The sequence below is a fragment of the Sminthopsis crassicaudata genome, chromosome 2, assembly GCF_048593235.1.
Source record: "Sminthopsis crassicaudata isolate SCR6 chromosome 2, ASM4859323v1, whole genome shotgun sequence".
Taxonomy (NCBI): Eukaryota; Metazoa; Chordata; class Mammalia; order Dasyuromorphia; family Dasyuridae; genus Sminthopsis; species Sminthopsis crassicaudata.
In genome coordinates, this window is record NC_133618.1 from 271,909,251 (window position 1) to 271,922,415 (window position 13,165).

The 13,165-nt window shown below is 44.3% G+C and overlaps 2 protein-coding genes and 1 long non-coding RNA gene across 8 annotated transcripts in view; 2 read left to right on the forward strand and 1 right to left on the reverse strand.

Annotated features, from left to right (window-relative positions):
• MAPKBP1 (mitogen-activated protein kinase binding protein 1) overlaps positions 1-8,404 on the forward strand; it is a 74,815-nt gene extending 66,411 nt beyond the window's left edge. For all 6 annotated transcript variants that reach the window (XM_074289355.1, XM_074289354.1, XM_074289359.1 and 3 more), the window contains one exon: positions 5,855-8,404. In XM_074289355.1, coding sequence (XP_074145456.1) covers positions 5,855-6,082 — 228 coding nt within the window. In that variant the 3' untranslated portion in view covers positions 6,083-8,404. The remainder of the gene's footprint in view (positions 1-5,854) is intronic.
• A 74-nt stretch (positions 8,405-8,478) lies between these two features.
• The window catches only part of PLA2G4B (phospholipase A2 group IVB), a 31,405-nt gene continuing 26,718 nt past the window's right edge, over positions 8,479-13,165 (forward strand). Inside the window, 3 exon segments of the mRNA XM_074289363.1 lie at positions 8,479-8,585; positions 11,735-11,888; positions 11,964-12,217. Coding sequence (XP_074145464.1) covers positions 8,522-8,585; positions 11,735-11,888; positions 11,964-12,217 — 472 coding nt within the window. The 5' untranslated portion in view covers positions 8,479-8,521.
• LOC141555978 (uncharacterized) lies at positions 9,554-13,003 on the reverse strand. The gene is made up of 2 exons (XR_012486399.1): positions 11,115-13,003; positions 9,554-10,548 (listed from the first exon to the last, which is right to left on the reverse strand). It is a non-coding gene; the product is annotated as an uncharacterized LOC141555978 (long non-coding RNA).

The window sequence follows — 13,165 nt, forward strand, 5'->3', positions numbered from 1 at the left end:
GACAATCTGATGTCTGTGAGCTGGTACTTCAGAGTTGTTTTAATGTGCATTTTTCTATTAGTGATTTAGAGTGTGTTACATGACTATCAATAGCTTAAGAGTTCTTCCTTTAAAAAATGCCTTATATATTTTGACCATTTATCAGTTGGGAAGTATCTTGTATTCTTATTTGTCTCAGTTTCCTATATATTTTAGAAATGAGTCCTTTATCAATGAAACTTGATGCACATATCTCTCCCCCTGCCCCATTTTCTGTTTCTCATAATTTTAACAGCATTGGCTTTGTGTGAAAAAAATTTTTTTAATTTCATATAATTAGTATTCTTTTTTTTTTTTTTTAACCTCCTCTCTAGCCTTGAACTCTTCTCTTATCCATAGATTTGATAAATGGCTTCTTCCTTGCTCCTTTAATTTATATCTTCAGGCATATAACTGTTTGGAGCTTATTTTGTATATAATGTGAGATAATTGGTCTATGCCTAGTTCTACCATTTTTTTTTTCCAGTTTTTACAACAGTTTTTGTCGAATGGTTCTTGCTTCAATTTTTGGGTTTGTCAAACACTGTCAAACATTGCTTCTGAATATTATATAACTAATCTGTTCCACCCATTAACTCCTTTATTTCTTATTAATACAAAGGTGTTTTGATGATTGTAGCTTTGTAATATAGTTTGAGATCTGGTATTAATATGCCGTCTTCCTTCCCAATTTTTTATTTTCATTCATTCTCTATATATTCTTGACATTTTCTTCCTCCAAATGAAATTTTCCCAGCTTTATAAAATAATTCTGGTAGTTTGATCAGCAGAGCACTGAATAACTTAGATAATAGTATAATTTTTATTATATTGGCCCACAAGTAGTTAATATTTTTTTCAAATGTGACTTCAGACACTTAATACTTCCTAGTTGTGTGACTCTGGGCAAGTCACTTAACCCCAATTGCCTCACCCTCCTGAAAAAAGTTTGTTTTGTTTCTGATCAATTCCCTTTTTAGCATTTCCTTCCTTTTATTCCCCTTCTCCTTTAATCCTTTTCTTCCAGTTTTCCTATTAGGTGAAATATATTTCTATATGTGTGAGTATGTATGTGTGTTCTTTCCTCCTTTGACCAGTTCAGATGAGAGTGAGCTTCAAGTTTAATCTAGTCCTTTCCCCTCTACTCCTCTCTCCTTGTTATATAAATGTCTACTTGCAAACACCCCCACTTTAGTTATGTGAAATTATTTCACCTATACTTCCTTTTCTGTTTCTCTGTCTCAGTGTATTCTTCCCCACCCTTTCCATTCTTTTAAGATTGTAATGCTGGAGAAACTGAGGCAAGATAGAGATTAGAGAGTATTTAATAATTTATTTAAAAGGGAGAGATTTACTGGGTCTAAATAGATCCATGGTTTGGTCCCAGGGTCCCAGCAAACAATGTAAGTTCTCAATGACATATATACACATGGCTCAGAGTGAGGCAGGGGTGGAGTCAGGGTGCTGAGAGTGGGAACACAGGACTCTGACAATCTAGTTCTGACAGTGTGAGGGAAAGCATGGGGGATGGGATGATTTAATGCTGGGAGGAACCCTGGAGTTGGGGAGAGGCATCTTGATAAGAAAGTATCTGATATCCTGATAGCTTGGGATGAGGAGAGGCATTCTGATATTCTAAAACATAAGATCTTTTATCCTTATCAAATATTTTGATTAAGAGGGAGGGGTGGTTTCATAGAACAGTTATAAAATGAGGCAGAACCCTTAGGGAAAGTGAGGCAGGACTGGGTCAGGATAGTTAGGGAAGCTGAGTCAGGACAATCAGAACTGTGGCATTATATGACCATCAGATCATAATAGAACCACGTCTAGGCTCTCTGTCTCATTAGGTACTATGAACCCTAATGTGTGCTCAGATGATACATGTATCATTTCCCCTGATAAGATTGTAAAACAATTTGACTATTTTATTTTTGCTGAAGCAATTGGGGTTTAGTGACTTGCCCAGGGTTGTACAGCCAGAAAGTGTTAAGTATCTGAGATCTGATTTGAACTCAGATTCTCCTGACTTCAGGGTTATTGTTCTATCCATTACATCAACTAGCTGTCCCTTTTAGTCCCTTAGGATTGCTAGTTCCCCGTTTACTACTTTTTTGTGACTCTTGGTTTGTCAAATTTTCTTCTCAATTCTGGTTGTCTTATCAGGAATGTTTGGAAGTTCTCTAAATCATTAAAGATGTATTCTTTCCCCCTTCCCCTCCCATAGAATTATACTGTTTTTCTGAGTAAATTATTCTAGGTTGTAAGCCTATATCTTTATCTTTTAGATTATCAATTCCATTCCTTTTAAATGATAACTGCTAAATCATGCATGATCCTAACTGTGGCTCCTCTGTGCTTGAATTCTTTCTAGCTACTTGGAATATTTCTTCTTTGTTCTAGGATTTCTGAATTTTAGCTACATAGTATTTCTGGAAGTTTTATTTTGGGTTTTCTGTGGATTCTTTCAGTTTCTTCTTAGTTCTGTGCTTCCAAGAGAACTGAGTTTTCTTTTAGAATTTCTTAAAATATGTTTAGCTTATTTTTTTGGTCATAAGTGTCAGATACTCCAATTTATTATTAAAGAGTTTCTCCTCAATTTATTATTATTATTAATAGTCCAAATTTGTTTCTTTTTTTTCAGTTTTTTATTTTTTTATTTTTACTGATACCTCTTGGAGTCATTAACTTTTTTGATTAATTCTAATTTTCAGAGAACTATTTTCTCAAGTGAGGTTTTGTACCTCTTTTTTAGAGTTGTTAATTTTCTTTTAATATCATTCTTCCCTAGCAATTTAATTAAAACAAATGTTGTTCTCACCCAGATACCAGCAGGTAAAGCCTGTAGCATCGTTTCTGGAAGCACTATGTACATTTCCTAGAAATACCACAGACTGGACTTCAAAGAGGCTTGTCTGCTCAGGCCTCAAGGACAGAGTGCAGTTAGTGGTGTATGGTTGAAATGTTTAATAATTTTGTTTCACAGATGAAGAAATGAAAGCCTAGAAATGTTTAAATAGTTTGCCAAAAGTAACAGTGAGTAGTAACAGAGTTGGAATTTTATCCTAGAGTTGCTGACCCAGCATTCTTCTCATGATGCTATGCTGCTTTTCATTCTAAAAAAAAACTCAACCAAATCTAATAAGATTACTTACAGATATCAGCCAAAGGGACTTTCCTAAAGCTTAGATCTTGCCCTTCCCCCCCTGCCAAACTCAAATGGCTCCCTGTCTTCTCCAGAATCAACTATAAACTCTTTTCTCTGGTATTTCTTTTCATCAGTTGGTAAACATTTACTAAGTACTTACTGTGTACCAAGCATTGTGCTGAATGCTGGGAATACATAAAGAGGCTCTCAAAAATGTTCACAGTCTGATGAGGGAGACAACCTGCAAATAAATGTATGTATAAACAAGCTAGGATAAATAGAAAATAACTAATATCGGCTTCCCATAGAAGATGGGAGTTAATTGGTACTTAAAGGAAGTCGGGGAAGTGAGGAGGTAGAGAGAGGAGAAAGAAGAGCATTCTAGGCTTAGGAGATAGAGGAAATGTCAGGAGCCAAGAGGACTATCTTCTTCCTAGAACATCTAGGATTAAAGAGTCACTAGATTGGAGAGTATGTTGTGAGATAGTATAGTGTAAATTGGTGAGGAAGTAGAAGGGGTCCTGGGTTCTAAAGAAAGGGCTTTGAGGGGCAGCTAGGTGATGCAGTGAATAGAGCAACAGCCTTGAATTCAGGAGGACCTGAGTTCAAAGTTGTTCTCAGACACTTCCTAGCTGTTGTGACCCTGGGCAAGTCACTTAACCCCAGCCTCAAAAAAAAAAAAAAGAAAGAAAGAAAGGGCTTTGAGCTAAACAGATGATTTTATATTTGATCTCAGAGGCATTGAAGCATTGCAGTTTATTAGGTAAGTGGTAACATTATTTAGACCTACATTTTAGGGAAATCACTGATAACTGAATGAAGGATGGATTTGGAGTGAGAAGAGATGAGGCAGGTAGATTCATCAGCAAGCTATTACAATAGTGTCAGTGTGAGGTTATTGCACTAGATAGGTAACAATCTCAGATGAGAGAAGGGTATATATCCGTAAGATTGTACAGATGAAATTGGCAGGTCTTAATACCAGTTTGGATATGGCATGGGTGTAAGAGCAATCCAGGATGTGAGGTCGAAGCACTGGTAAAGGTGGTACAGATGTCCTTAAAGATGGGAGGGTTTAGGGGGAAAGATAATGAGTTTAGTTTTAGACATGTTGAGTTTAAAATATCTACTTCATATCCAGTTCAAGATAATCTGAAAGGCATTTGGAGATCTGAGACTGAAAGTCAGCAGAGAAGTTAGGATAGAATAGGTGGATTTGAGAATAGGCATAGAAATAATAAATTCATGGTAGCTGATGAGACCATCAAGTGAAGGAGTATAAAGGGAGAAGAGAAATGGGCCCAAGACAGAATCTTGAGGGATACAATGGTTGGAGGGTAACTTATTTGCTTTCCTTCAACAAGATATTTCATCTTCTTTCCTTAGGACTTTGTATTGGCTATCTCTAATGTCTAGAATGTATTCCCTCCCTATTTCTACTTCTTAGAATCCCTAGTTTCCTTTAAAACTTAGCTTAAATGCATTTTCTACATTCAGCCTTTTCTTTCCCTCTCTCTCTTCCCCCAGTGTACTAGTAGAATGTAAGCTTCAAAAGGATAAAGACTGTTCTACCTTTGTCTTTGTATCTCTAGCACTTATCATGCCTTGCAAAAATTAGAATATTAAGGTATGTTTTTCTTACTATATTTTTTATCATTTGCATTTCTCACTATATTTCCTTTAAAATGTAAAAGAAGAAGAAAAAGAAAAAGGAAACAACCAGCATATCAAAAAAGGTCTGATAATTATGTAGTATGGTAATAAGGAATGTGCAGTATTACAAATTCTTGGGTTTTTTTTTTTTTTCCTTCAAAGGAGTAGATGTTTTCTGATATCTCTTCTTCAGGACTGACTTTGTGCATTATAATCCCTATAGTATTCAGTTTCAAATCCCCATAGCATTCAGTTTTGAGTGTTCTGTTGTTCTTAATTTTTGTTTTGTGGTTATCATGTATATTGTTTTCTGCTTCTACTGACTTCACTTTGATCAGTTTGTATCTGTTTATCATGTTCCTCATTTCTTAGAATGCAGTAATAATTCATTATCACTTTAATTTGTTTAGTATTTCCCAAATAATGCTCATAATGGATATTTAATAAACATTGTTTACTTGATTTTCTTTCATTGGAAAATTCATGATAAACCATTTTTCAACATGTTTCCTGCATACTGATATGACCTAAATTTCCTAGTTTGTTATCCATAAAGGAATAAAATAAGGAAAAGAAATCCAGAATGTGTATTTTGTAATCTGGGGGGGGGGGCGGCGGTGTATGTATGTATCTGTGGTTCAATTTTAATTAAGCTAAGAAAACTGAACTTCATTGGGTAAATCTGTCCACTTCTGTTTTTTCCATTAGGTTCTTTCCATTAGTTCATTTTTTCTCTTTGTTTTTTTAAATAGTTAAAGCTCCTTTTGAAAAAATCTGGCTTTGCTGTGAATCAGAGAAGAGGGAAGGTGATTTGTCCATACCTCATAGCAAATGTGAGGGGGGTCCACCCTTATTGGCTAGATGTATTGGTGGTAGTGACAGAATTTTGCCTCTAGAGTCTAAGAAAAGCTTATCTAGCTGAGATACTTCATTCTGTATGTGGTCCTGGCCTGGTGGTCCTCTTTCTCCACCCCACCCCCTACTCCCACTGTCCTGGATTAATTACTTCTTGCTTTTTTTTTTTTTTTTTTGCAGGTGGCCAGCAGCAGAACACCTTCTACTGAACAGAATCAGATTGTGCAATTCCTCAACGATACCTTCTCCTCAGTGCGGCAGGAATTGGAGGCCCTGGCAGGTGTGGTGACAGTTAGCCCCAGTGGGAGCCCAAGTGCTGTGGGAGCTGAACAGACACAGGCATTGCTGGAGCAGTACTCGGAGCTGCTCCTCCAGGCTGTGGAAAGACGCATGGAACGGAGACTCTGAGACTTAGAGCACCTGTCCAAAGAGATGTTTTCTCCCCTTCTTCCCCGGAGACCTATGTCAAGACTGTTCAAACCTGAGGGGTCCACCCTCTGTGCAGCCTTTGAATGGAAAGTAGGGGACCCTACTTTTCCATATTTTCCTTAGTACTCCCTGGACCTATTTATTAATTTATTTTCCTGATAATTGTCCCATTCTTGACTTCTGCCTCCACAGTGCCCCCAAATGCCTAAATCTGGAGCAGATCTGAAGACTACCCAAAGTTCTCTTGGTGCTTCATGGAAGCTATGGGGAGTTGGGAAATAGCTCATCCCATTGGGTTTGGGGGACCTGAGGAGGAGTCCTAGCTCTCTTCTTTGAAGCCATTTGAATCACTTGCAGGGATCAGCTCCCTGGGCTGGAGCAAATACAGGGTATTTAGTAGGGTAAAGGCACGTAATGCCCTCCCTCACCAATGGCAGGAAGTCCTGCCTCTGTCCCCTGTGCCCTGAAACTAGCTGGACTTCTCCAGTGCATGAATAGAAGGTTCCAATGATTGTCACTGTCACCATCATTCCCTTGCAGTTCATAAATGCAAAGTCCTCTGGACCTTATTGTCTATGGTACTTGACCATAAGGGGACCAGAATGGTCAGGGATACCTCCTCCCTTATAATTCCACTCCATTTCCTTTCAGAGGGCCCCCCTTTTAACATTGTCTACATTCCTCCCCTTCACCCCCCAAGAAGTGTTTTTCTCACTGGCCAGAGTATGTGGGTCAGCTCTATGAAGCATTACTGCAGGTCAGTAAGGTCTTCAGGCTGGGTGTATCTTGGAATTCTGGTCTCCTTCCTCTTCTCTTTCCCTCATCCTCTCACCCCAATGCCACTTTTCCTCCCTTACATTATTCCTGAATTCTAGGCTGTAGAAGCCAAGTATATCTTTTCTTTCTGACAACTTAGGTGCTTAGGTCCTTGGATGAGGACTGGAGCTTTCCATCTACTTTTAAAGGGCAGTTCTAAGGTGCTAGCTCTGTCATAACTGAATCCATCCTTCAAAGATTTCAGAGGCAGGAACCTCAGACTATGATTCCCTCTCCTCTCCACTCATTCTTCTAGCTGTGCTGTTGCCCTTGCATTCATTCCTTGGCTTTGCCTCCTGTGTTGATTCTCAACACAATCTGCCCCAGTGGGCTCAGAGCTTTGTCTGGAATATTTGATAAAAGTTGCTCTAGCTACATGATGTACTTCCTGGCTCCCCTAGTACCACAAGAGATCTCACTTAAAGCCATATGTAGTCTGGAAAGCAGGTCTTCAGAAGTGTTGTGTAGCCATCACACTGGGTCCTCAGTGTATTCTAATATTGAAGGAACAGAATGCTTATGAATCTAGTCAGTGGCTCAGAGACATTTTGGGAAGGAGGTAAGTGGAACAGGTTTAGAGGAGAGAAGTTAGAAATAGTGTAGGGTAGGGGGCTGAGTATTAGAAAAGGCAGTTGTGAGTGGAGAGAGATTAGAAGAAGGGCAAGCACGTTAATAGTAGGATCTAGTAGTGAGGTTTCCTGTAAGAATTGAGGGTTATCAAAGTGTGTCTCTGGGATCTGCTAACACCTTGTCAAGGTTGCAGCCCTGTAGAGAGTGCTTCCCCATGTCAATAAGAGGCCTTGCAGTCCTGTGCAACGGAAGCATAAAACGAGGATAATCTGGAGTTTGGCCATGCATATTCCTGCACTTCGACTTTCCACAAGCTCTTCTCCCCTCCCCACGTGCCTACACTGACATCTGCAAGAACCACCAGTAGGAAAACCTTGTGGCAGGTGGTACAGCTTAATGAGACCAGAAATCTTGGGACGACTGCCACCGACCAGCTTGGAGGGGCCCACTTCAGAAATTCACCCCACTCCACCGCCATCCGCTGAAGCCTCACTCCAGCCTCCCAGATCAGGCCAGCCAGGGTCCAATGCTGCAGTTGAATCCAGACCGTAAACCTCGAGTTGCAACCCTTTACCAACTCGGCTCCGGGGCTTCTCCGTGCTCTGTGGAGGCCGATTCCCACTCGCATTTCCCCGCTCCCAGGAGGAGGGACTCATCACTGTTCTAAATAAGGATTGTCGTCATCGGCCTCTGCCCGCGGCCGGAGCTGGGCCGGGGGCCTCTGCATGCCCGAGGCCTGGCACTGCTCCTTGTTCATTGCCTTTTCGGACACCCCTTATTTATAACTTTTATACTCTGGCCTCAGCCTCTCTCTGTTCCCTTCCTGTGCATCCCCGCGGGGCTGGGGTCCTTTTTAATATGTCCGTTTGTATCCGTGTCGAACCAGTCAATAAAACACGGCTCCTTTGCTACGGACCCGCGGCTTTGCTGTGTGGGGGGCGCTCTGGGCGGGTGGTTTCCCGGCGCCTGCGGGGGCGGGGCTTGTGAGTCCTGGGCGGGGGCGGGGAGAGGCTCTCGGATCCCGGCGTGGCTATGGCGGTGGCGGTGCTGGGTACCGTGCGAAAGCATTTGTTAGAATTCTCTACTGCTGCGCGGGGTGAGTCGGGGTTTTTTACCGGGCTACGACGGCCTTCTTTGATCCCACCGAGGGTAGGAGCCCAGTGCACGCCGGGATTAGTAGTCTTGGGGCGTGGACGGACCTCTTTTCCTCCCTCGAAAAGTTCCGGGTATGACTCCCTCTTAGGATGCGGGCGCGGTGCATCCTGGGATTTGTGGGTAGCCCTGGGAAGGGATAGAGAAGTCCGGGCGCCATAGGTCTCGATGAGGTGGGACCCGTGTTTTCTGCAAGTCGCGGGCCGGGAATGTGGGAGGACTTGGGAGGGGTGTGCCGTGAAAACAACCCATTTTCATTCATTGCTCCAGTCTCCTTCCCTGCTCTGTATCAGGGCACAGAGGTCAGAGAGACGATTGCCTTAATCTCGTGGAATTTACCCTCTAGAAGCAGCTTCTAAAGGAACCTCACGGCCAGTCCCAGCTAGACCCCTCCGAAGGCCCCAGGCCTCCCCAGCTCCCGAGGAAGAAAGGCTGGGTTTGATGGTGGGCCGGGTTACGGGCCCCGGGGATAGAGTAAGGGGACCTGGACACAAATCCCAGCTCGTCCAACGTGGCCTTGGGCTAGACACAACCCCTCGGGCCGTCGCTCGTACCTTCAAAGTCCGGGATCCTCAAGAAGACGGGGGTTCCCAAAGTCTAAACTACTAACCTCGCGTTTAGCCTTTTGGGACACCCCCTATGTGACAGAAGAGAAGAAGTATCTCGCCTTGGACACTGGGGTGGGACCAGACCTCAATGAGATGGGGGGAGGGGAGGGTGAAGGCTGGGTTTTCCTTTGGACATGGCGAGCTTCTCCTAAATCCTGCTTGTCCTTAAAAGCTCAGCTCAAGTCCTTACATCTTCCGCCAACGAAAACCTGAGACGGATCTCCCAGTCCACATTGATTTCTCTCCTCTGTGATTTTATTGCCCGTCTAAGGATACTTAGATTTCCACAAAGAATATTGAATTATTTTCTCTTTAAATTCAATTTTATTTTTGAGTCTGCATTCTCTCACCACCCTTCCCCCTTTGAGAAAGCAATAAAAACTACCAATTACATGGATACTCAATCAGAACATTCTTAAATTGTCCAGACACACACAACACATAAAGATCGTTCTCCATGTTGTGGTCTTTTCACTCGGCATCAGTTTATAAAATCTTCCCGTCTCTCCTTCATCCTGTCTTACAGCACGGTGTGTTCCAATACACTCCTGTGCCTTCATTTGTTCAGCCATTGCCCATTGAATGAATGCCCCCTTATGTACAAGTCTTTGCTACCACAAAAAGAAGTGCTATAGTTTTGTGTAGATGTGACCTCTTTGGCATATAGGCTGTCAGTCCCTGAGAAACTCTGAGACCAACCCTTCTCTTCCTGCAGCTTCAGTTTTTTTGATGACTTAACAAGTAACCTTGGCTAGGGGCCAGTTTGGTGGCCTGCCTCTGTTGGCTAGAAGCAGCTTAAACTCCCATCTTGTGTATTTTCTAGGAAAATGCTATCACCCTGCAATAAATAACTTGTAAATTCTGTTCCACTTATCTACCTAGCTGCCCTCTTTCCCTCCCCCCCACTTAATAGTATTTTATTTTTTCCATTTACATGTAAAGATAGTTTCAACATTCATTTTTGTAAGATTGATTTCCAAATTTTTCTAACATTGGTTATACATGTACAATCACTTTAATACAATCTATTTCCATGTTAATCATGTTGTGAAAGAAGGATCAGAAAAACCATGGGAAAGAAAAAAAAAATGAAAAAAGTATGCTTCAATCTGCAGTCACCATAGTTCTCTCTCTCTGGATGCAGATGGCATTTTCCATCCCAAGTCTGTTGGAATTGTCTTGGATCACTATTTCTGAGATTCATCATAGTACAATGTTCTGCTGATTCTGGTCACTTTACTTGGTTGGCATCAGTTCATATCAGTCTCAGTTTTTCTGAGATCAGCTTGTTCATCATTTCTTGCAGAACAAAAATATTCCATTACATTCATATACCATAACTTATTCAGCCATTCCCACTGCCCTCCTTCTGAGCATATATAACCCATTTTTAACTCTCCTCACTGAACTTCCCAGACAGTATGGTTTTTCTAAATTTCAATTCTTTGTCCCTGAATAAATATATCACCTTTTGGATCTGATTTTTTTTATACAGCTTGTGATATTGTTGAATCAGAGGGCTTACCCACGATTTAATAATTTTGGGGTAATTATTTTCTGATTATTACTGTTCTATGTGCAGTTTATCCCCCCACTCTCCACCCCTTACTTTACCCAGTTCCATGAGGGCTGTGATATGTTTTCTGATAGTTCTTTAATGTCTCTGAAATGCTTAGCACACTACTGGTATGTAGATGAATTCCAGAGTAAATACACCTACACAGCCCAGTTTATCACAAGACTTGGAGCCAGCAAGACCTGTGTTCAAATCCTACTCAGTTCCTACTACTTGTGTGATCTGAGCAACTCTATTAACCCTCTAGTTTCCTCATCTGTAAAACTGGGAGATGGTACCAAGCACCTACCTTGTAAAAGGATTGTGAGCGTCCCAGAAGACAATGTGTCTAAAACGCTTTGCAAACCTTAAAAATGCTGCATCGGTGTGAGCCTGGAGGTGCATTGGTCACAACTCTGATGGGCCGGGAGGCCGTGCCAGGCCCCAATAGGGAGAACTGAGGCCAAACTAAGTGTCTGAGAAGCCTTAACGGGGGACAGAGGGAGGAGGGAGGGAGAGCATTATATAGCACCCACCATGTGCCAAGCCCTGTGCAGACCACTTTACAAATAGGTCATTTGTGTTAGGCCATTTGACATTTGAAGAAACTGAGACAAACTGAGGTTGAGTGACTTGCCCAAGGTCATAGAACTAGAACCTGCCTGGGTCATATTTCTGACCCCAGACCCAGTGTTCTCCCCACTGAGCCACCCAGCTAGCTGCCTTTGGGTTGTAGACCAAGTGGGAAGTGTTCCTGGGATATAAAGGACCCTCTGGATCCTTGAATGGATGTTTTCATCCATCCAGATTTGCCTCCCTTTCCCTGTGTTCAAGCTAGGGTGGGCAGGGAGATGCAGCGCTGACTCCCCCGTCCCCTTCTCTCCTAACTAAGGCCGGAGTCCCTGATCCTAGTCCCTTGTCGATCCTCAGAGCTCAGCGTGCCACTGGCCGTGCCGTACCTGGACGGGCCCCCCACTCCGCTCCAATTTTACAGAGACTGGGTGTGTCCCAACAGACCCTGCATCATCCGGAACGCCCTGCAGCACTGGCCCGCCCTCAAGAAGTGGACCTTCCCCTACCTCAGGTGGGAGCGCCGCCTTGTGGGGGGTGGGAGGGGCGCCGGGCCGGGGCCTGCCCTCTGACTGTCCATTTCCCCCAGGGCGGCGGTGGGCGGTACGGAGGTGAGCGTGGCCGTGACCCCCGACGGCTATGCGGACGCCGTGTGCGGGGACCGCTTCGTGATGCCGGCGGAGCGCCGGCTGCCTCTGGGCGCCGTGATTGATGTGCTGGAGGGCAAGGCCCGTCACCCCGGGGTGCTCTACGTGCAGAAGCAGTGCTCCAACCTCTCCCAGGAGCTGCCCGAGCTGCTGCTGGATGTCGAATCCCACGTGCCCTGGGCCAGCGAGGCGCTGGGTAAGTCAGGCCAGTGGAGGGGGTGGCGGGGAGACGGGGAGAAGGAGGAATCGGCGGGAGAACCGAGCGGAGCCGCGAGCAGAAGCCAGATGCTCAGAGCTCCACAATTAGAAGCCAGATGTTCGGGACCCCAACCTTTTACCCCGGTGACTCAGGGAGCTAAGACCGTGGGTGGATGCTGATGCTCTTGGGAGACATTCCACCCATTCGTTATGGAAAGGACGGTCCAGGCTTAGTCCCTTCCACGGACGAGGGCAGCTGAAGGCCAGAGGTGCTCCTTGGCCTGCTTGCAGGTGAGAAGTAGCAGCCGAGGTTTGCTCTGAGCTCCCTCATGCCCGCCCAGCCCCATCTCCACCGTCCCCTGCTGCCTCCATGCCTGGGAATAGACCCGAGATGGGCTGAAGGGACGAGGATTGAACTCGAAAGGCCCTGCCCAGCGGCGCCCTTTGAGTTTCACCTTTGTACGTGCTCTCTAGCCTCCTGGCCGAGGCGAAGGGAGTGCCTGGCAAACGCACGGGAGGCTACCGGCTTTTTCCGCCCCCAGACCCTCTTGTGCTGCCAGGGCCCCAGGGTTCCGCGGAAAGGTCCTTAGAGCGGGGCGGGCTTTTCCTGCGGTCGGGGCGGGGCCCGCGCTTTTCTGCACATCCGCGCGGCCATCCTGCCCCTCCGATCTTTGGGCACGGCTCACCGGGCCGCCCTTGGCAGGGGCCGCCCTTGGCAGGGGCCGCAGAGGGAGAGCGTAGGAGGGGAGTCCGGGCTCGCCTTCTGCTTCCGTCCGGATCTCCAGTCGGAGCGTCAGTGCCTCCGGGGCAAGAACTATCTTTTTGACTTCTATTAATATCTTTGGAACTTAGCATGATGCCCAGCACATGGTAAACACTTACAGAAGCATATGCATGCATGCGCACCTTTATGTACATAAATATTTTATATTTACGTGTGTTTTAA